The 23,193-nt window shown below is 47.6% G+C and overlaps 1 protein-coding gene and 1 non-coding gene across 2 annotated transcripts; both read left to right on the forward strand.

Moving 5' to 3' along the window:
* Positions 1-112: 112 nt before the first annotated feature.
* Positions 113-21,923, forward strand: LOC135829388 (exportin-4-like). Its single transcript, XM_065341797.1, has 22 exons — positions 113-231; positions 327-432; positions 1,285-1,426; positions 2,597-2,741; positions 3,274-3,390; positions 5,558-5,720; positions 9,595-9,692; positions 9,924-10,081; positions 11,062-11,242; positions 11,451-11,666; positions 11,905-12,213; positions 12,573-12,761; positions 13,178-13,419; positions 13,880-14,123; positions 14,736-15,113; positions 15,678-15,744; positions 16,018-16,128; positions 16,311-16,402; positions 16,775-16,905; positions 17,776-17,905; positions 19,057-19,152; positions 21,021-21,923. Exons 1-22 carry the CDS (start codon positions 178-180, stop codon positions 21,213-21,215), a joined length of 3,564 nt encoding a protein of 1,187 aa, XP_065197869.1. The 5' UTR covers positions 113-177; the 3' UTR covers positions 21,216-21,923.
* A 1,190-nt stretch (positions 21,924-23,113) lies between these two features.
* On the forward strand, positions 23,114-23,185 carry Trnap-cgg (transfer RNA proline (anticodon CGG)). Its single transcript has one exon. It is a non-coding gene; the product is annotated as a tRNA-Pro (tRNA).
* Positions 23,186-23,193: the final 8 nt, after the last annotated feature.

Raw genomic sequence — 23,193 nt, forward strand, 5'->3', positions numbered from 1 at the left:
GCACACCCTCCTTCTTGTTGTCATGGAAATCGTAACGTTTCTACCGAGAAATCGTAAAAATACTACTCTCAGCCATGTGGTCGGTCTTTCAAAAAAAACGAAGAAGGTTTCCATCACTGATCTGAGATCAGCCTGCCGCATTGTTTTGTCCATAGATATCGAGGAGACGAAGAGGAAATGGACATGGACAGCCTTCTGGTGGTATTGGACCGTGCAGCAGCTGTGCTATTGGTATGTTCACGATTGATCTTGTGGATTACTTTGTTCTCAATTTCTGTGATCGAGTACGTAATGGTATGCTCAACCTCGTGTTCTCTTTTTACCAGTCTCCTCCGAATGTTGTCTCACAAGCCCAGAGAAGTGAAGCAGAGGCGACTTTCCTCTCGTTCAGGCAGTCCAAGCACCCGTTTGACGCATGTCGTCATATTCTGGGTACGATATTGGAAATTGTAGTTGTTATCAAATTCACTATGTCGAGCTCTGTGAATCAGGAGGTTTCTAACACCTTACCTCTTGACTAGAATTGACTATGGGCTACCTTTACTTTACATGCAATACCAGTGAGCATCTATCATCCACAACAGACTCTTTTGCTGCACAATTCCGGCTGCTATAAGAATGTATTCCTAAAGGACGAGAAGTGAAAGTTTTTTTTTTCTTCCCATCTTTCTATCTGACATTTGAAAGAAAAGTTGGCATTCAACAGTCTGGTTACCATTGAAGCAGGAACACATACAGTGATACCTGTCTAAGACGACCGCTCAAGGGACGAGAAAAAGTGGTCTTCTTATCCAGGTCCAGTGGGTCACCTGAACATATTCAGTATACATGTACATGCGATATATCATATTGATCAGTGCATCACACTGCACACACCTATGCAACTATCACGAATCATGTGTCTGGGGCTGGGGGCCTCAGACCTGTCAAGTGGCATACATGCACCATGTACATCTACACTTCCTGCGCTGATGTGTAGATCTACCATGTGTGATGCATAATGGAATGTGTGCATGTGCATTTACTTCATAGGGTACAGCGCGGTCGCTGGTGGGTGGTCGTTGGTCGCGTTGAGCGAGCGGTCGCCGTTTCCGAGCTGTTTTGAATGTGAATGCGTCCGTGACAAGGAAAAGTGGTCGCCATGGTCGAGTGGTCGCCATTACAGGTTTTACTGTACCAGTATGCTAGTACACTTTAATTAAGCCTGGACTCTCTCTCTCTCTCTCTCTCTCTCTCTCTCTCTCTCTCTCTCTCTCTCTCTCTCTCTCTCTCTCATATTTGCAGAGCATTCTTGCACTCCGTATGTGCAGTTCATAGCGGCATCAACTATCTGTGAAGCACTTGTGAGAGAATGGTCAGCTCTCAGTGCATCGCAGGTGGATTCTCTCCAGACCTTCCTTCTCACAGTCGTGGCACAGAACCCTAGGTAAGATTGCAATGGTGGGCATATCCAGGGATCAATGACGATACCTTGCACATGTTGTAGCACCTGACTGTTCTTTGCTTGCCTGCCAATACGACGTGTTGATGGAGTTATCGTGTTGCTGTGTGTTGCTATGTGTTTCTCCCTACATGGGGGGGGGGGGGCTTGTACTTATCCTGCCGACCTGACTTGGCCCTTGGCTCACGACTGCCATCCAGAGCACACAAGAAGTCCATCGAACCTTCCAATCAGCAAACCTGCAAGAAAGCACCACTTCCTGCTCAATACACAGTATTTTGGGGAATACACCCCTCGCCAGTTGAGCATACTACTCAGGGTTGCCGAAGGAGGTCCAAAATAAAGCACTGAGAACCGTTGCCCACTCACAACATTGTAGCCTCCAAAGTGCAAACCCACCAGTCACAAGCTCGCCCTGAGGACAACAGTAGTGACTATAGTGTGTTAGGAGGGAACACCAGAATGGCCAATGGTCCTCAGCGCTTGTCTTGCACCTACTTGGGTGACATTGAGTCACTCTACTGTCTGGAGTTCACGAGGTGTTTGTCGCGCTTGAATCAGAGCATCTCAGAAAGTTGGTACCCCTACTAGTGGTGTTTTGGCTGCTAGAGCGCCATAAACTATAGTGCTCCTGAAGTATGCTCCTGAAGTATAAATTTCTTTAGTATACAAAAGCTCAAGCTCAACTGGTGAGGGGTGAATTCCCTAAAACACCGTGTATTGAGCAGGAAGTGGTGCTTTCTTGCAGGTTTGTCGATTGGAAGGTTTGGTGGCCCTCTCGTGTGCTCTGGATGGCAGACGTGGGTCAGTCAAGTATCAAGTCAAGTGGGCAGGTAAAGTACACGCTCACACGTAGGGTGCAACGTACCAATCCTCCGGTATCGCCGAAATCGCTTCCAAATTCGTACGGTCAATTTTTTCTTCAGTCTTTTCCCTTTTCCATTCCTTCAACCACTGAAAATTCGTACTGTGTTGCTGATTTAGCAATTGATTGAAATGTTATTTTGCAGGATTTGTTTTTACAAGTATGTTCAATGTTCCAGATGATTTTGCAATGACTCACTGCGCTTGCACTAGCACATAACCCAGGCAGGGTAGCAAGAAAGTCTCGAATGATGTCATTTCTCTCTGTGTTTACTTGGCTGCTGCCGCTAGGATGGATGCGTACATCCGTGAGAAGCTGCTCGTGGCGTGTGTTATCATCCTCAAGCGTTGCTTACTGGATAAAGACCAGGCCAAGGCAAGCCAGGAATCTCTTTTCTCCAAAGTCCGTGCTCTGCTGATGGGAACGTGCGCCGAGGTAAGTTGTGCTACAGTAGACCGCTGTTTTCGATTTCGACAGCATGTTACAAGGCAAGGACGCACAGTGCTCCTGACTACAAACATAACCTGGTTGGCAGAGAATGGTCTCACAACCGGGACTCTGCCAACTGAAAACATGTTAAACTATCAAGCAAGGCTTCTACATATATACCAGTAGACCGCTGTGGTTTGCTCTGGATGCCAGGCTGTGTGCACCAGCAATACAGTACTGGCCAGTGAAATTCCACATGACTCAAGCAGTGCCGGGACAGGCCCTAGCACTGCAAGCACTGAACTCTGCACTCAAATGTTGTGCTGCTTTCAGTGCTTTGTCACGGGGCAGGCGCCAGCACTGGCCAGCACTGTGTGATATGGAGAAAGTGTGCATGGCTTGTTCTGCTCTAACGAGATATCCTCATAACGTATACCGTACTCGTGCGATTAGAGCCCTCTCTTGAATAGTGCCCCAGTCTTCAGTTTTAGGTGCTACATGTGATCAGCTGGTGTTTCTAATTGTGTGTGCTGTTCAGATTTCTGTTGGATCTGCTGTCTTGCGAGCTATGATCAGAGAGTGTGCTCTCTACTCATCCACTGGTGATGCTGGTCTCTCTTGGTCATCCCACATCCGTTGCAAAGCTATTTTCCAGGTAAGAGAGAGAGAGAGAGAGAGAGAGAGTGTGTGTCTGTGTCTGTGTCTGGGTGTGGGTGTGGGTGGGTGCATGTGCATGTGTGTGTATGTGTGGGTGGGTGGGTGGGTGTTTGTACATGTGTGTCTGCGTGCTCACTTGTGGGTTTTCCCTCGTATGGCGTAGAATGCAGTAAACCTGTTCGTCAACAAGCCCAGGGCACCTACATGATGTCCTCACTCCTTCAGTGGCAAAGATGGCTTCAGAGTGCAGATGTTACTGTTGCTCACCATTGTAACCGAGCAGACATCCAACACCCATACAAACTGGGCAGTAGCATGTGACTACAACTTGATTGGCATGTATGCATTGGGGATTAGTAGCTTGCAGCCTGATTAGTCCCAGCCTGAGCTCGCCGGCTTCGTGCCAGCTAAGTTTTAGAAAATAATGTTTCATCGTCCACTGTGAAGATTTTGGGAGCAGACATCTGGGGTAGATGGTGGGTGTTGGGTGGAGCCGTGCTTTGACTGAACTTACAGGTGAGACCTGCTCAAGCAGCCACCTTTTTTCAGCCAACACCTTTCTTTGGTAGCAAGGCTTTCCCTGGTGTCAGAGACCACGTGTCTGTGCGACCGCTTTCCTTTGGTACACCATGTGTTGTGTGAGTGTACAAGGGTTTTGGTCGCTGAGACCAGGTCTCACCTGTACGAGGTGATTAGCGAAAATTTTACATTGGATATTTTTTTACATTTTCTGTAAACTAAATTTCGTTGTCGTCGAGACATCTCCTTTAGGAAGTAATCTTTGACATTCGATTAGATATTCCGTTAGTATTATCAGTGTAGTTCGTGTTGCAGCCGAAGTTTTTGTTTCTGCGACTCCGCCATGCCGTGACGAGGCCTCAGTATTTCGTTGTGCGTAGTAAATTGCTATAACAATAGTGTAAACCAGCATGATATGGAAGAAACCAGGTCGCGTATGCAGCTTAGGTCGGCAACCGCTGTTGCTGATGGCATCACTGATGGCTTTTCCAATGAAAACTCGCCTTCTGTAGAGCGCTCGACGGCCACAGGCCCCACACAGACGCCAAACCAAAACAGGCAGAAAAGAGCATAGTTGCTGTTGTTGACTTAGACTCCGGACATCCGAGCCAACGCGACCAATGCTGTTCTATTGGAGGCTCTGCGCGTCCAGCTGAATGTAACCAATGCCAGTGAATCTGAGACCAAGCTCCAAGAGTTAGCATCATTGTTTTACGATGTCCCAGCTGGAGATGGTAGCCTTGCCACCAGCCACTTGACTGCTGCCAGCACAATTGCAAGCGGACCTGTTTCTGCTACGTCTTCTTTATCTTCCGACACGTTCGCCGCAGAGGATATACCGTATACTGCTTCCCTTGCTTCTAGCTGCGATTCCTCCGTCCACATGCACAGTCGGGCAGCCCTGAGCACAGCGTCCTTCAGTAGTGCTTCTCTCCGTTGAGTGTTGCGCGAATCAATGGTGCCAGCACTTGTCTAACTCAGTGATGGCTTTCTGCTTTGCATTCAGCATGTGGTCAGAGTCTGCTAATGCTCGGATGTTACTTGCCTGATGTCAGTTTATTACTTTTTGTCCTAGCACCAGTTTGGCATTCTTTATTTTGAAGTTTAATGGCGGTGATTTGCTCCTGCTGTGAGTGTGGTGTGTGGGTCAATTTTCAAGATGGCACTTGAAAGTGCAAGAATTTGTGTTCTGTTTTGACTCTATTCGTGTTATTTGTGTAGTGGCGCACCTATACATGTGTGTGTAGGTTTCCATATAGCCTTGTTATGGTAATAATACTATGTTACCTGTGGTTTACACACATGTAAAAGAATATACAAGTATTTTCAGGACTGAAAAAACGACCTATTTTGGGTCACCTGGGAAAGTCTACATTGCTGTTAGGGAAGTTGAACTGTGATGGCATGACACGAGTCATAGATTATTCTACCATGTAAACTACTATAAGTCATGAAAAAAGGGCATTGGCTATGAATGCAGGGCGAGTTTACAAACGTGTAAAATGTTTGCTAATCACCTCGTACCTGTTGTGTGTTGTTCTCTCTGTTGCTCTTCTCCATTTCTTGCATGCTGTTTAATGTTTATCCTGTTCATGGGAGCCTACTATTTACAAAGCTCTCTTTACTGTGCTCGTTTTACATGGCAGTCACAATGCCTGCCTGAAGCTTACAAGCTAGTGCTGGAGGTTTTGCGTCAGTACAGCACCTTATCAAGTATCCAGGATATTGGACAGGACTCCCTGGCTGTGCTCGCTGGATTTCTAGAAGTTGCCGAAATGTGCCTCAGCTGGGACTTCACCTCATCTCGATGTAAGTGACGTGTTGTCTACTTGATTTGAAGAACGGTATGTTAGAGTGATTGCATGTGCCCAATTCGTTTCAGCATTGCTCTTTTTGTTAGTTGTTCAGACTCTTTTGTAGTCACAGTATCTTATCTGATAGGCTATGGCTTGGCTGTTCACTGAGCTGTTCCTAGTGCACGACATCAAACTACAAGTGGTGGTGTGGTTCATTGGATCAAAATACAACCACAAAGAAACGGAAAAAGCATCGACCTACTCTCCTAGGAAAGCGGCAACTATTGTATAGCAGGAAATTTTCGGACGGAATTTATTTTCGGACGATTTCGTACACGGCCTCTTTTGTACTAAAATTGATTCTGTACTAACTTTTGTTCCTGTGAAGTTATGTACACAATACATGCGCACGATACAATTATACCGCATGCGAACACGTGCATTTAGCATGCAGCACTGTACGAAAATATAATCCGTACGAAAGGTCGAAATTCGGCTTTGTCCGAAAATATTTCCGTCCGAAAATTTCCTGCTATACAGTAACTTTGGAAATGAAGCATTCACACAATTCATTCCCTTGGGTTGACCAACACATTCTCAAACACAGGTGAACTCATGGCAGGGTCTAACAATGATGGTCAAAATGAAAATTCATTCAATCACTATCCCCATGTGGCGAAGCCAACCGGAACGTAGATTTGAACGGCAATCGTTGTGTCACCAAATAAACTTTCAATGCAGGCATTAGGAGTGTGCTATCGCTTCACATCGACCCACAGCCGATGGTAGAGAAACGGAGAAGGACGAAGGGTTCGTGCTTACTGCTGTTCCAAGCCAAGCTATGCTAGAGCGCAATACTCCAACGGGGTGCTTGATTCACCGAACGAGGTTACCGTCACCCGGACAGACTGCCGAACTGCCATCGCTACCTCAGCTTTGAATGCCTTGCTGACTTCGCCTGCTTTCCAGCAACCCTACAAAGGGGCGTCGGTATCAAAGCGACATGATGACAATGAAGACAAAAGAGAGAAAAAACCTCTCTGGTGAATGACTGTGCACGAGAGGGAATTTTCGGAAGGCGGTCAACTCTTCTCTCTACCTTTTCTATGACCGAGTATGAACTGCCTCTCAACTGCTGCACTTGTCTTGAGTAGCATGGGGACCTACACTGCAGTAGCCTGTAGACTAGGATGTAGTGTAGGTGATCTAACTGCTTGGTTGTGCTTCGTATATAAATGGATTTTCCGCTTCAGAATCGCCCACACGTTTTCGATGGGGTTGAAGTCGGGAGAGGAGTGAGGTTGAAACAGGATCGACGGGACTCCATTCGCCAGTAGGAAGTGCTGTGCCTCCACGGAGTGGTGGCAAATGGTGTTGTCTAGCTGGAGTAGCCAGTCACCGTCTAAAAACATGTTGCCTGCTGACACGATGTCCGTCATGACGCCTTCCCAGAACGTTTCCCTCTTCCAGGTGGGTGCGAATGCCGAATTACTCACGGTGTCAAAGATGCTGATGGCTTCCAGAGCATGCACTTTGGCAGGGAACTGGCTCTGCTCCACTGTTGGCTTTCCTGCGCAGGGAAACCACAAGGAAATTCGCCCGTTTGGACCGACAGCGAAGCATGCCTCAGCGGCAAAGACAATCCGTGCAAAATCGTCGTCACGATTCAATACGGACTAAGTTAGGCGGACCTTCTTGGCCGCCTCCAACAAGGCTGACTTGCTGTATGGCTTGCCATACTTGTAGCCAATACGGCTGAGGGAGAGGCGAACAGTGCGGCTGATGGCTAGCTCACCACTGGGTCTGTGTAGCTCCAGGGCGTTGGCTATCTTTTCACTGCTGGCATACCTGCAGCTGAACAATAGGATATTGAACTGGAATCAAGTCGTCTTTCTTACATAGCCACTAGCCCTTGTCACAAATTCTCTTCCAGATTGCAAAGTCGGAAGAGCATTGTAATCATTCGCCTTTTCTGGTTTCCGACGGAATTCTACAACTTTGTACCTGGACTGATGCGCTCTGTGCAGCCGTGACTTGCGGTAACTGCGAACTTCACAGAGAAAAGTAAGGCATAGGTTGGACTCCACTGTTGTCCTGAAGAGGAACAAGTTTCGACGAAAGTTTACAGATAGAAAATAACTTGCTTCGACGTTGGCATTGACGTGATGTGCATGTAACGTGCGGGTGGATGGCGACTGGCACTTTCAGGTGAACCGTACTGCAGCAGTACAGCCTACCTGTGCTGCACGTGTTTGTCGAGACTTTGTGCCATACTAGTTTACCATAGCAGTAGTCACTTCTCGCTACGGTGTGAAGTCGACTTTCAAGTCTGTCCTGTAACGTACATGTAGCTGTAGTGCCAGGCCAAAAGGCCGAGGGTTAGTGCATACAAGCCAGGGGATTTTGCAACGGGGGGGGGGGGGGGGGGGGTTGCAGCGGACTTTTCGGTATATTGTAGTATCGACTTCTGTCTAATGTTTCTTATTTTAATGACAGGTTTCTTCTCGTTAACTCGTTAGATTTAGCACTCCGTTACATATCATGACTTTTACAGTACTAGCGCGAAGCAGCGTGTCCTCACGAAAAAAAGCCGGCGTGTTATGCGGAGAGAGAGGGAAGGGGGGAATCAAGTAGGAATCTTGGAAAGATGACTTATTGGTTATCGAGCCACCCAGTGACTGGCACCACCCCACCCCCGAATCCCCAAACACTGGATAGACCTGGAAATATGGCACCACTAAAGCAAGATTCGCAATATCACTATCTGCGATTGGACGTCCTGCGACTACAGCACACAATCAACATCTGTAGGTGCATAGTAGTGATGTGCCTGTGGTAATTTTCCACCGGAATGAATCTCCTTGAAAACTGTACTCCATTGACATTGTTGCGAAAGTTGAACTCTCGTCAACTTCTGAGTTAGCGGCCTTGCGATTGTATGCGGCGGCAAGTACTTTAAGTGACAGCGTTTTCTTGTCACATGAGTTGCATGTCGCATGTTGCGTCATAGAAAAACTGATATTGTGCATCATGCTTTGTGGACTCACGACACTGCGGAGAGTGGATTAGAACAAAGTGTAGAAGAAGACGGACGCCATCGGGATATCTCTCCCGGGATCCGACTGCATTTACAGTGCTCCCTCTATAATCCGGCACGGCACCATTTGTGCTACGGAAATTCTGCTGGATGCAGGGAGGTTGCGGGATTAGAAAATCTGATGTGCTGTAGCAATGTGCATGAAAAGGACATTTTGGTATTAAACTAAAAATTATGCTGGTTTATAGAGGGTGCTGGTTTATAAAGTGCTGGATTAATGAGGAACAACTGTACTCATATCTCCGTTGATAATAATAACTTGTTTTTTTGGTGTGGGTTGCTAATTTAGAGTGGCTCTTATTATTAGCTTCACTGGCACCATTGACTATGCGCTAGGTGCCTTACTTTACAGACACTGTATGTTGCAGTATAGGAGAGCATCTCTTTTCCGGGGCGCCTCGGGGACCGAAGGGTGCCCACATCACATAATCATGATGATAATTGTTTGCAACTCGGAAATACACTGCAACCACAGTTGATATGGCATGTCTTTCACTTCAATGGGGCTTGCTGGCCCCAGATTGTTACCACTGACAAGCATACACTGTAAGAGTGGAACAGTATTGTCTTTCAGGCTGTGCAGTACTTCAGCTGACTGCCACGTCTTCCGAGCCCGAAGAATGCCCGGTTGAGGGAGGTACCCGGTTAAGAGAGGTTCTACTGCACTTGTACATGCTGTATGGGCTGGGAAGGTGTGCGGCAACATGGCTACTCCATGGAGCCATTCAACACACTATGTACAATGCACTGCATTGTGCTTGTGGTCTTGCCCTGTGTGTATCTGCTCCAGTTCAGACACCAACCCAACTCACCGCCAGTGCATTCAGACCAGGCAAAGATTGGCGGCCGCTAGTCGTCAACAGCGACATCGCTGCCGTCTTGTTTAATGTAAGCTCCTTGTTCTTGCTCCATGGGTGGTATTTTGGTAGTGCCCTAATACATACGCACTCTTCCAGTCGTTGCTCACTAGCCTAGTCTTTCTCCCTTGGATTCTAGTGTATATGCTCAGACAGTTGTAGTAGTACACTGTACACTGTATTGCGATGTTCGTATCATCAAATACTGTCTGCCCTGGCATGTGTGTGTGTGTGTTTGGATCTGTTTGTGCTGTGAGCATAGATTCATGGCTTGTGCAAAGGCAGTGTTGAGCTACGTCACCTATCCAGCCGTTGCTTAGCTCAGCTGGCATCCCTGAGTGGGCCAGTCCTGATTGAGATGCGTGATCAAGTCCAGCATGTCACAACCTTCTTGCAGAGACTGCTGCCGCTGCTGCAGACGTAAGCTACGAAGCGCTCTGACCTGAGCACATTGTTTTGATGTTATGCTCTGTACTATACTGGAGGTGCTGTTTTATGGCAGAGCGCTTCACCCTAGCATGTTAATCCAGGTCATGTTTACATTACAACCCCGTATACAACCCCGTACTGCAACGGGCGGATAGCGGTAGGGCTAAGAAATAACACCCTAAACGGCCTGTACAATGGATAGGACAAGCCTATCACTGGCTGTATTTGCCCAATAATTGTTATGGAATAATGCAGTTTGCCAATCACCGCGTACTTGTGGAAAGTGCTGATTCTTGGTGCTGTTCTTCGGCTGACGGTGTGAGATCTGCTGTCTGTGGCAGTGAAACGAGCTATGATGGCGCTGGCCCTACCATGGGACGGACCGACCCCGAAAGTCTGATTGGCGGTAGTCAGAGTAGCTGGTGGTTTGTGGTTGTAAGGGTGGTATCTTGTGTTTGAAGATTGGCCACTGACACGGCAGATTTAGACAGTTTGGCCATGTCGTAGATTTCCTTCATGGTATCCTGGACATTGCCACCGAATAATTGGCCAGTCACTTTGACTGGGGAGTTATAAAGGCCATAGTACTGCTTGTTGATACCAGAGCATATGAACTCACGCCTCCGCTGGGCCAAGTCCATAAAGGAATTGCCCAAAACAGCGATAGCTGTGGAGAGATCAACCTTGATCTCCTGCGTGCCAGAATGCTGCAGACACTCGAACTTTTATAGTTTGTCCTTGGCAAACATAACAGCGTTGAGCACTCGGCTTACCTGTTATTGTACTGTACGTGTTGGTCACTATCTTCCACTGCTTTCGTTTGTGTGTGTGTGCGCATGTGTGTGTGTGTGTGTGTGTGTGTGTGTGTGTGTGTGTGTGTGTGTGTGTGTGTGTGTGTGTGTGTGTGTGTGCGTGCTTGCATGCGTGCGTGCGCGCATGTGTGTATGTGTTCTCTGCTTCACTGGACTCAGTGAGGATTACTGCAATGACGGAGCAGCATCCCTGGCGCATGCCAACATCGTGTCGCAGATCATCAGTGCTCACAGTAGCACGTTCTGGGCCAGCTTTGACGAGAGCCTCTGCCAACCGTTTGCACTCATCATCTCAGTGTTTGCCTGTAGTGTTGCACAGTCAGCACACACTGCAGAGCAGGTTAGTGTTCATTTATTTTATTCCTTACTGCTACGGGCTGCTACAACAAGGTAGAATTTCGTGCTTTGATTATGGCCATGGGGCCATTGGGCATCATACTATAAGCTGGCCAACAATGCTCTTGTAATGTGTATTATAATTGCTGTCAACAATCTCTCTCTCTCTCTCTCTCTCTCTCTCTCTCTCTCTCTCTCTCTCTCCTGTGCAGTCCAACGACTCAGAAAATGCTGCACTGTTCCAGGAGTCGTTTGACAAGCTGCTGGAGTGCTGGTTGTTGTGGCTCACCTCGCCGGGCGCTGTGCACTCCGTCATGCTCTCGCGATCCCTGGCCATATTTGAGGCCTACCTGTCGTGGCATCTGAAAGGCTCCTCACCATCGTACCAGGACGAGGAGGAGGTGGATGAGCTGGATGAGGATGATCGGGTATGTTATGTTGCTTATCGCGGGGCGGCATTTGGCGTGGATGCTATTTGTTACGTTGTGAAGTATGGCCTATCTTGGGCCTTCTTGATTCAGGTCTATTGAGAAGACCAATGTAATCATGTGCAGTAAGGGTACGGCTACAACTTCCTGGAAGCTTGTTTGTTCTCCCGCACTAGTATCACTCATATGTTGGGTATCTTGCATTGTTCTTCCTTCCGCTCCCATGTTGTCTGCTTAGGTACGATATGAAGATCAGCTGTGCTCCATGGGCACGCTAAGTCGAGCGATTCTGCCCGCGTGCATGCCCCTCATGTGTCAGCTGCTAGAAGAGAGGCTTGCACAGTGGATGGAGATTTGCCAGCGATGTGAAGCCAATCCCAGCCTGTCGCAGTCGCCCGAGGTTTCAGCGTCGCTGGCCGGTCTGTACGAGGATCTGCACTGGCTTGTGTTACTCTCTGGCCACACTCTATGCTATGACTGCCTGTCTGGTGAGACACCAACTGTACCAAAGCCAGTGCGTGACTTCTCCGCTGCCCAACAAGATCAGGTATGACAGCTGGTCCGCTACGTTATTGTAGAGGATTTTGAGTGCTTCTAAGTACAATCGTGTTTTGCCCCGTTCCGATAATGCACTGAATGTGATTCGTCTAACGTGCCAAGTCCCTGTAGAGTGCTGAAGTTGGGTTATCCGTACTTATCAATAAATATGTCAGAAGGACTTGAAATAGTGGTTCTGACTGGGGTGGCCTGGCCTCTTACCTTCACAGGGTTCGGAAACAACAACCGTCTCCTTCATTTTCTGTATTCAATCCTGTTTCTCAATTTTTTGAAATTGCTATTGGAAAGTCAATGTTTGCGTATCTTTGTGTAACTCTTTTTCTGGCGTCCTGTCTCTGTGGCTACCAGGTATCAGCTGATGCAGCTCAAGCATACATGTCCGCTTTGGGCCAGCCAATCACAGAGAGAATAGCGTGCCCGCACGGCACTGACCTGGTTGTGCGACTGGCTGTGGATGTGATGCGCGTGGCGGATTTCCAACGCTACATTCACTGCCAGTCGAGCAAGGGCCTCACCTCCATGTTCCCTAGTCCCCAGGTATGCTCTAACTTGTTGCCTTGTTCTAGTATAGCTGACTGCTGCACCTGCATGTTACCTTGTTCTAGTATGGCTGACTGCTGCACCTGCATGTTACCTTGTTCTAGTATGGCTGACTGCTGCACATGCTTGTTACCTTGCTCTGGCGTGGCTGACTGCCACACATGCATGTTCATTCCAAGTGTGATTTGACTCTGATTAACAACCAAAATATTAATACGATTACGTTGAATAACGTAGCTTGAGCCATTCGCATCACACTGTCATGATAATTCAATGCTGGTTTCATGCGGATCAAAGAGATGGGGAAAGCTGTGTATACCTTCTTGTTTTTTTACAGCTTTCACATTCGCTGTTCTGTATGTTCTTGGTCTACAACGTTCACACTCGCTGTGCTGTATGTTCTTGCTCTGCAGCTTTCACGCTCACTGTTCTGGTACTTACGGTGCTGGTGTGCTACGTATGTCATGCTCAATGCTGACCAAGCCGACGTCAGTGCAAGCTTGAAGTGCACCATGTCCGTGCAGGGTGCTGGCAAGGCCTGCTTGCAGTGGCTAGTTGACCATATGACCTGCGAGATGCCACTCTGGGCTGGTGACTCCGATGTCCTCAAGGACTTGGTGGAACTACTGGGTTCGCTGACAGAGTGTCCTGTTCGGTGAGGGCTCAGTGCTGCATGTGATAGAATTGATGTGTATTTGATCATGGGGTTTCCACCTGGTCTTGATTGAGCAAGGGGCAGTTTCTCTCTGGCATTCTTCTTCTTGGCGAAATGGTATCGTGCTCAAGTTATTTGAACAGGGCAGGTGTCTGCTGACATGCTGTGTGATTTCCTTGTAAAAACGGCTCAAAAGTCTCCATGCTGGATTGGAATGTACTGAAATCGAGTCGCCCATGTACATTGTACATGTATATGTACTGTTTCACACACTGCTATACAACTGCATATTTGACCATGCCAACTGTCATTGGATGTATCTTCAGTTCTTCGCATAGATGCTCACCGTTGATGTTTGGCAATGTTATGTGCATGTCCTGTTCTTTCAGCTCTTTGTGTATATATGGTGTCGTAAATGCCTGTGGCTAACCTTTTTCTTTCTGTTCTGTGTATCTCCTAGGTTTCATCTTGCACTGGGCTCACCAGATTTCTGGCAACTGACAGTGTCCTGCGTTCGATCAGACAGCTGGCTGCGTTCTGCCGATGGGCAACGCAGCGTGGACCTACTCTCTGCCCTTGTCAAAGGCTGCTCTAGCCCGCCTAGCACTTGGTCTGAGTCTTCATCTCTGTCAGCGATGTCCAAACTTTTCGGCCCTGGTGAACTGGCACAGGTAGAGCAGAGGATGAGCGAGTTTTTACGTTTGGTAAGAGAAAGATGTTTCTCCTCTTCACCTTTTTTTTGTAACTGAGGTACTATGCACAATTTCGAATGACAGTGAATGCGAGAGTACTGCTGTCTGGTTTAGCCTTTTCCAGTGTTTCTAGTTCATGGGTTTAATCCAACGTGACCAATGCGTAGTTTCTCACGGTTCTCTGCGAGATCATTGAGTTTTGAGGAGAGTTTGGATACTGCTTCAGGCTTCTCTTGTTTGAAATGTCTTTATGAGGAGCTGGGACTCCTGTGTTGTGCATTGGGGACTCCTGTGTTGTGCATTGGGGACTCCTGTGTTGTGCATTGGGGACTCCTGTGTTGTGCATTGGGGACTCCTGTGTTGTGCATTGGGGACTCCTGTGTTGTGCATTGGGGACTCCTGTGTTGTGCATTGGGGACTCCTGTGTTGTGCATTGGGGACTCCTGTGTTGTGCATTGGGCACATACATGTACATGTTGCACTATTGGAGTCCTATCAGAGATTTGCATCGTCAGCAACGTTAAGGATCTTGGGTTGGCTCCCTTGTGCGTTGTTTCAATCGAATCACTCCTGGTCATCTCTGTTTTCTGTGCTGTTTGCTTCTTCCTGGATGCCCCTGTGCAGGTACTGGAGCCTCTGACAGGTCGTGTTAGTAGCTTGCAGCTTGGCTCACCAGAGTTTGCCAAGCACCGGCAGGAGAGTGCGGTGAAGGAGGAGGTCTCGTCGCTCATGCGCCTGCTGCGTGGTGTGTTTCAGGGTGTCACCTCGGCGACTCTTCCGACGGCGTTCTCGCTCTTCTTTGGTCTTTGCCTGCCAAAGAAGAGCGAAGGTCACGTCTCCGTTGACGAGCTTCGAGCTGTTGCCAACGGTGCTGGTTTTGACGACGAGTCGTGCAGCATTCTATCACTTATCAATCACTACGCAGACCATTCTGACATTCTTGTCAGCATACTTGAGTTCTTCGAGGCTCTGGCGTCGTCTATGCTTCCGCTAATACCACAGGTTAGGGACGTTATCTTCTGCAATACACTCACACTCTGGCACAAGGGACGATACCAGTTATGAACTGCACCTGTGGTAGCTAGGTGGCTATGATAGTATTAATCACGGGGTGTGTACATACATGTGATTTGGATTATCACGTAAATCCAGTGCATGTACTGGCACCTTGGGTGACATGTTGACAGTTGTAGGTGTGTATCAGTAAGCTCTAAATACTGACCTAGCTTGCCAGTAGCAGCATTCTTGTCTTATCATCTTTGGTCTTCACATCAATTTACAGGCCTGGCTCTGCTAGCACATCACATAGTGAGTAGGTGCAGTAGTATTCCTCAACACATCCCTTCTCTCGATTGGATGGCGCCTTGACAACACAGTGCCCATCGCAGTGTCTGCACTTATTACACAGTCATCTTGTGAGTTCGGCCACTTTGCTGACTTTGCTGGCAGAGTTTAACAATACTTGCAGCAATAGCGGCCATTATCGCTGTACGTGCTCGAGTGTGACTTTGTGGAAAGCAATGTTCTTCTGTTCTTTCTTCTCTGCTGTTGTTCCCGTGTCCGTAGAGCAATGCTCCAGCAACGTACGCGGTTCTGCTACGTACTATGCAACTGTACTCCAAGTCTAGTCTTGGTAAGATATCAAGAGTGTGCATAATTATGTATTCAATATTCATTCATCACCTGAAATACACCTACGTGTACGAGAATATCTTGGAAATAGATTCCGATGAGCTTTGCACTGAGCACCGTGGTGTATCATCACTGGTTGCCGACCATACGTGAGAGACTGTTAGGAAAGGTGTACTAGTATTGTGGCAGGTATTCCATAGTGGTTTGATCTACACTTTTACTCTATTATCAGACGTCTGCATATTCCCCTTGTGCTGATCCTCTGTGTGTTCAGGTAAATTCAAGTCACTAGCTAATGGTGATGATGAACAACTTGAGGATCTTCTGGTCTTCATGAAGCTATGCGATCACCTCATTTCTCGTGATTACTGGCATGATTCTGAAGGTATGTGTGCCAGCTGCTACGATAGATGTCTTAACACTCTTTGTTTGTCTTCCTTGATTCTGAGCATTTCGAGCCGGAGGCTATCTGTGCGTGTCCATGTGTTCACACTTGCTGCAAGACTCAATGACCGGTAGTGCTCATGTATTCTGTGCTGCTGTCCTGGCCACCACTGTGCTGCTTAGATGCTGCCGGCAACGGTCAAATAGAAGGTGTTGACGTCTCTCTGTGCGGACTCGGCTTCATCTTGCCGCTCATAACACCAGAGCTGTTGCAGGTTAGGTCCATGGCGGCTTTTTCTTGTACTTTCTTGCACTTGGGTTATGATAGGTACTAGAACCTGTGTGTATAATACAGTGTACTCTTCCAGTACAATTTGATGAGCACGAGCATGTGCAGCACTGCAGTGTATGTCGTATCAGTCACACAATGGTACAAAGGACTTGCCAAGCACAGGCTTGGCCTGCCTCTTGCTGTTGGACAAAGCCGGCCTGCCTCTTGCTGTTGGACAAAGCCGGTAGACAGCTGAGATAGTGAGTGCTGACAGTGTGAGGTGTTGGATATGCTCAGATGATTGGATCCCCAGCTCCGGTGAGAGTACGAACTCAGCTGCTGCTCTGAATTGCTCTTTTGAATCTTGTCTATCCAGTTCCCGAAGATGTGTGAGGAGTATTTCCGTATCGTCACATTCCTGGCTGAGTTCCATGCAGGCAAGGTTGCGGCGCTTCCTGATAGTCTTTTCGAAGCTTTTGTCAAATCCTTGGAGCTCGGCTTGTCCAAGTAAGTGCACAGCGTACCGGTATACCAGCTCGTGTTCTCTGTGCGCAGTCGGTGGATCCTTATACTATACTGCTGTTGTTTCTGAATGCTCCAAGCATATGTACTAGTAGCCAAACTGGATACAACTTATGGAGTAGTTGTTACTGAGCAAAGGTGGCATACTGTGATCTCCTTCAGGCTTGAAGTGAATGTATTCTGGGTGGTAGACACCGAAGCTAGGTTTTGCCAACTGCTTTTTACAAAGACCCATAACATAATTATGGAACCACCAGAAGAAATGACGAGAAAGAACGCCACTCGCCAACCCGGCAGACCATCCAGACGTGGGTCTGTGCATCAAAAGTGCACATAGACTGTGAGGGGAAAGAGTGGGCGAAGCGAATGGTGGTGCGAAGGTGAGATACGTAACGTGTGTGCCAGACGTGCAATGACAGAGGTACAGACTACAGAGGGCATGGTGACGCATAAGTACACTCATACATATGATCTATACAGGAGTGTGAACGAAGGGTCACGTACAAAATACTACAGTGACTGATTATCGTAGTACAGACAGGTGTGGCTACAGAAGGGGGAAGGCATATAGGGCTACAGAAGGGGGAAGGCATATAGGGCTACAGAAGGGGGAAGGCATATAGGGCTACAGAAGAGACATGCTTGTTGTTATGATGAATGTCATTACGTCGTTACATTCTGCAATGGCCACTTTTTTGAAGACAGTATCAAGGGATATGTCGGGGTATTCCAGGTCGGAGTATTCCAAGTTGAAGTATTCCAAGTAAGGGTGTACCAGGCAGGGGTATACACCATTTGCGTGTTCCTATATCTCACACTGTGCCTGTGTTTTTCTCATCGTGTTTGCCCTTTCAGTTATGGCTCCGAGGTGATGAAGATGTGTTTAGAAGGATTAGCATCGATGGCCGAATGGTTTGCCTTGAAAGGCAGCCGACACCCAGACCAGGCAACTCGCCTACAGCCGATCATGGATCATTTCCTCAAAGTAAGTTCTCCACCCACTACAGCTTGTGTCAAGAGTTGGCGTTTGTATTGCGAGTAATTCTACGAACTGGGCAGCATGGTTTGCATGCAAGCCGGACAATGAAAACGTGTGTCCCTGTGCACAAGCCTGTTGCTTGTGTTGATTTTTCGTACGATAGTGTGTGCGTGCACTGGCTGGCTGAAAAAAAGAAGAAAAACATCTCCCCACCCCGCCTTTTATGGGAGCAGGCTAGCTTTTGTATGTGATTTTGAAACCATACCCAAGTTATGTGTGCGTGCTACCCTTTGCATACAACAAGGAGAGGGGAATGCCATATCTCAGAGTTTCACGCTCTAGTCTACAGTCGACCTACCCTTATACCGATAACCTCTATAACGATATTACCCAACGATATTTTTCTGCCAAACCAAATCACTCCATTGACTTGTGTATACAATGCCTTACCTATCACAATATTGCTATAACGATATTACCCCTATAACGATATAAAATGGGCTGACCAATCGACATTTTCAATTATCTGTCAGGGAATATGTAGGGCCCACTATCCAGGTAGGGCAAGCTTCACTTCATAAGTTGCTGGGAAATGACGAAATGCAATGGGGGCACCAGTGGGCACCTTGCTGTGTACATAATGTGCATGTACGTCAGTTTTTTATGCTATGAAGAGTGTAAAAAATGAACAAAATCCATGCATTATGACGTATGTGTATGAAATGAACCAGTTACCCCTTTAACAATATTACCCTTATAGCAATATTTCTTGGTCTGACGCAAATATCGTTCCACTATACAATATTACCAAGAGTAGATAAACAAGAGTGTGCAACTCCGAGATGGGTTGGCACGCGGTGGAATTTTTTGTTGACGTAATCTTTTCGACGATGCACGCGCTGCGAGTCTTTTGGAAAGTTTTGCCTCGTGCACTTGGCCGGGCTTTACATTACAAAGTCGGTGCACACTCTTGTTTATGGATACTACCCATAATGTGGATCTGTCATAGAATGAAAACTCGTTGGCCATTATCTCTGAAGAGCAAAGAAATCGATGCCGCATGTTACATTCAACTCTTGGGTTAGCTGTGTTCCCTCTGCCTATGCTCACCTGTATGCATTTTTCTGCTCCATGTTCATGATGTTTCTTTGTTCCAGATTGTTTTCAATAAAGGATTGGTGAACCAGGTGGATGGAATGGCAGAGCTCACTTCCGCCTCAGAAGCTTTGTTCAATCTCATTTGCTGCAGCAAGGTAATTAAAATCTGTTTTTGCAGGTGCAAGATGTCATGCTTCAAGCATATGTGCTTTCTGACATGTCTGTTGTCATTAAAGTAACTGGTGCTTTTCTGGCGTCTGCTAGCTTAACATGCAGCCTTGGGTGAGCATCACTTTATGAAGCAGCAGAAAGTGTGTGTTTCTGTGAGTACACTCATGTAGGTGGTCTCCCTGGATAGAAGCCATGCGGATGCCATGCGGATGCCATGCGGATGCCATGCGGATGCCATGCGGATGCCATGCGGATGCCATGCGGATGCCATGCGGATGCCATGCGGATGCCATGCGGATGCCATGCGGATGCCATGCGGATGCCATGCGGATGCCATGCGGATGCCATGCGGATGCCATGCGGATGCCATGCGGATGCCATGCGGATGCCATGCGGATGCCATGCGGATGCCATGCGGATGCCATGCGGATGCCATGCGGATGCCATGCGGATGCCATGCGGATGCCATGCGGATGCCATGCGGATGCCATGCGGATGCCATGCGGATGCCATGCGGATGCCATGCGGATGCCATGCGGATGCCATGCGGATGCCATGCGGATGCCATGCGGATGCCATGCGGATGCCATGCGGATGCCATGCGGATGCCATGCGGATGCCATGCGGATGCCATGCGGATGCCATGCGGATGCCATGCGGATGCCATGCGGATGCCATGCGGATGCCATGCGGATGCCATGCGGATGCCATGCGGATGCCATGCGGATGCCATGCGGATGCCATGCGGATGCCATGCGGATGACTTGAAATGAGTTACTTTTTAAAACATGTACACGAGTGCTTGTGGGGCATCTACATCATTGTGATGTGTGTTACCATACCCCATCTACATCATTGTGATGTGTGTTACCATACCCCATCTACATCATTGTGATGTGTGTTACCATACCCCATCTACATCATTGTGATGTGTGTTACCATACCCCATCTACATCATTGTGATGTGTGTTACCATACCCCATCTACATCATTGTGATGTGTGTTACCATACCCCATCTACATCATTGTGATGTGTGTTACCATACCCCATCTACATCATTGTGATGTGTGTTACCATACCCCATCTACATCATTGTGATGTGTGTTACCATACCCCATCTACATCATTGTGATGTGTGTTACCATACCCCATCTACATCATTGTGATGTGTGTTACCATACCCCATCTACATCATTGTGATGTGTGTTACCATACCCCATCTACATCATTGTGATGTGTGTTACCATACCCCATCTACATCATTGTGATGTGTGTTACCATACCCCATCTACATCATTGTGATGTGTGTTACCATACCCCATCTACATCATTGTGATGTGTGTTACCATACCCCATCTACATCATTGTGATGTGTGTTACCATACCCCATCTACATCATTGTGATGTGTGTTACCATACCCCATCTACATCATTGTGATGTGTGTTACCATACCCCATCTACATCATTGTGATGTGTGTTACCATACCCCATCTACATCATTGTGATGTGTGTTACCATACCCCATCTACATCATTGTGATGTGTGTTACCATACCCCATCTACATCATTGTGATGTGTGTTACCATACCCCATCTACATCATTGTGATGTGTGTTACCATACCCCATCTACATCATTGTGATGTGTGTTACCATACCCCATCTACATCATTGTGATGTGTGTTACCATACCCCATCTACATCATTGTGATGTGTGTTACCATACCCCATCTACATCATTGTGATGTGTGTTACCATACCCCATCTACATCATTGTGATGTGTGTTACCATACCCCATCTACATCATTGTGATGTGTGTTACCATACCTCTTTTGTTGCGCTGTTCTACAGGACACGTACAGGCAGTTAGCGCAGCAACTGGTAGTTGCTCAACCAAATCTTCCCAGCCAACAACGAATGGCTGCATCGTTTGAGCAGTTGATTCCAGCTGATCTGCCCCTTGTCCCCGAGCACTCCAACAAGGTGATCTTCCGCCGTCACTTTCAGACTGTTCTGGAGAGTGTACGCCATCTACTTGCTGCCTGAAGGTTCTCCCCTGACTCTGGACTGTTGCAGTGTACGCGTGTGTGTACATAATTATATATGTGTGTGGGTGTGGGTGTGGGTGTGTGCACAAGTTGATATGGCTTCTGCCGTAGCAGCGCTATCACCGCCTCCGGCGGTGGGCGTCAACAGGTGTGTGTGTGTGTGTGTGTGTGTGTGTGTGTGTGTGTGTGTGTGTGTGTGTGTGTGTGTGCGTGTGTGTGTGTGTGTGTGCGTGTGTGTGTGCGTATATGTGTACTTTCGCTAACTGTTCCATTTTGTATGAAACTTTCCCTGTGGGATGTGCTCATTTGAGTTCTAGGGTGCTGTGATTTTGTGTGCTGTCCACAGTTTGTGTGTCTGCGATGACCTGATTAATAGGCAATCAGAATTTGGTATTATATTTTATCTCCAGCCGTGTTTGGACACATCGCATTGCCTATTTTTTTTTAAAAATATTATCAATGAAATTGGCTGGGCCATTGGTGTGCTTATTTATAAGTTATACATGTAGTATACTGTACTTCGTATAATTATATTGTAACGTTAGGAGGCTTCAGTTGAATTCATAGAATGCCTTTTCATATTTTATTCAGCTTTTTAGGCTCTTGATATTCTCATGCTTTGTGTGTTAGTTTCCGCATGTACATGTGTATGCGATATCGGTCAGCGTGCAGTCTTTTCCCCTGGCCCTAACTTACATGTCAAGTATACTGTGGCACGGTGGTGCAAAGTGAAATCGCGCCGTGAATAAAGCAGAGCGGCTGCACATCCCGGGGCTAGTCGCCCAGTGACTGTGCCGGGGCTGGGCAAACCAGGTACAGTCAGACCTCACTTATCCGGTCCTCTTTTATCCGGATCCCTCACCATCCGGAAGAAAATCGTTGGTTACCGATTTACAGCACATGCCATGCATACATACAGTAGCAAGATGCACTCTTGACAGTATGTGTGTTCGATTATCCGGTTCCCTCGCCTATCCGGATATTTTTGCTTTTACGACTTTTACGACGCTTTCACTGTACGTACATGTACAGTTTTACTGTTGCTGGAAACGTACAACTGGGACACTACACCACATGGTGTGAGTTTTCGCCGTCGGCGACTCGGCGAACCCCATAGAAAGGGTATCAGGAGTTGCACACTCTTGGGGGGGGGGGGGGGGGGTTATACTCTTGGTAAAACCTGTGACTAATGACCACCCCTTGCGGCCAGAGAAAGCGGTTTTTACAACCTGTAACTAAAGACCACCGTGACTAGCGACCAGCCTGGTACTACAGGCCACTTCGCCAGGTACGGACGCGTCGACGGTCTCACAATCACATTCATTATGCTTGTGCGCTGCAAACCTCTAACTAAGGACCACCTGCGTGGTCCTTAGAGTATAACCCCCCCCCCAAGAGTGTGCAACTCCTGATACCCTTTCTATGGGGTTCGCCGAGTCGCCGACGGCGAAAACTCACACCATGTGGTGTAGTGACTAGTGTCCCAGTTGTACGTTTCCAGCCCGTTTCTAGCGAACATGTTTACTATGGTGTTATGTCTTTTTGGGCAGTCATGCCTCGCTACATTTTTTTTACTAAGGCCACAGCTTCCAATCATGACATGCAAAGCAGCATGACTTTGTACTACTCCCTGCCGGCTGCCATGCCCTTGCTTGGCCTTGCCTTGTCACCATGGTCACAGCAGCAGTGACAGCACAAGCACGGTAACATGGTAACCGTTCGAACAGCTAAGCAGCCAGCATACAACACTGACACCGATCGAAGGCACTGTACTGTGCTCTTGCAGTCTTGGTACTACACTCTACAGAGTACAGGACTGCCAGAGCCACTCACTTCGTCTTGTGCTATCAACCGCAAACAGTCAAAGGTCGCATCACCAACTAATCAATCTTCAGAGGCTTGTTGGTCTAGCGGTATGATTCTCGCTTCGGATGCGAGAGGTCCCGGGTTCAATTCCCGGACAAGCCCCACTTTTT

Source organism: Sycon ciliatum, chromosome 1 (genome assembly GCF_964019385.1).
Source record: "Sycon ciliatum chromosome 1, ocSycCili1.1, whole genome shotgun sequence".
Lineage (NCBI taxonomy): Eukaryota > Metazoa > Porifera > Calcarea > Leucosolenida > Sycettidae > Sycon > Sycon ciliatum.

What these genes read in the sequence shown, in the direction of transcription:
- LOC135829388 (XM_065341797.1), top strand. Translation starts at nt 178, where the DNA reads ATGGACATGGACAGCCTTCTGGTGGTATTGGACCGTGCAGCAGCTGTG. An exon ending in TAACACCAGAGCTGTTGCAG is followed by an intron (nt 16,403 to 16,774) that starts GTTAGGTCCATG and finishes TTGTCTATCCAG; the next exon opens with TTCCCGAAGATGTGTGAGGA. An exon ending in ATCTCATTTGCTGCAGCAAG is followed by an intron (nt 19,153 to 21,020) that starts GTAATTAAAATC and finishes GCTGTTCTACAG; the next exon opens with GACACGTACAGGCAGTTAGC.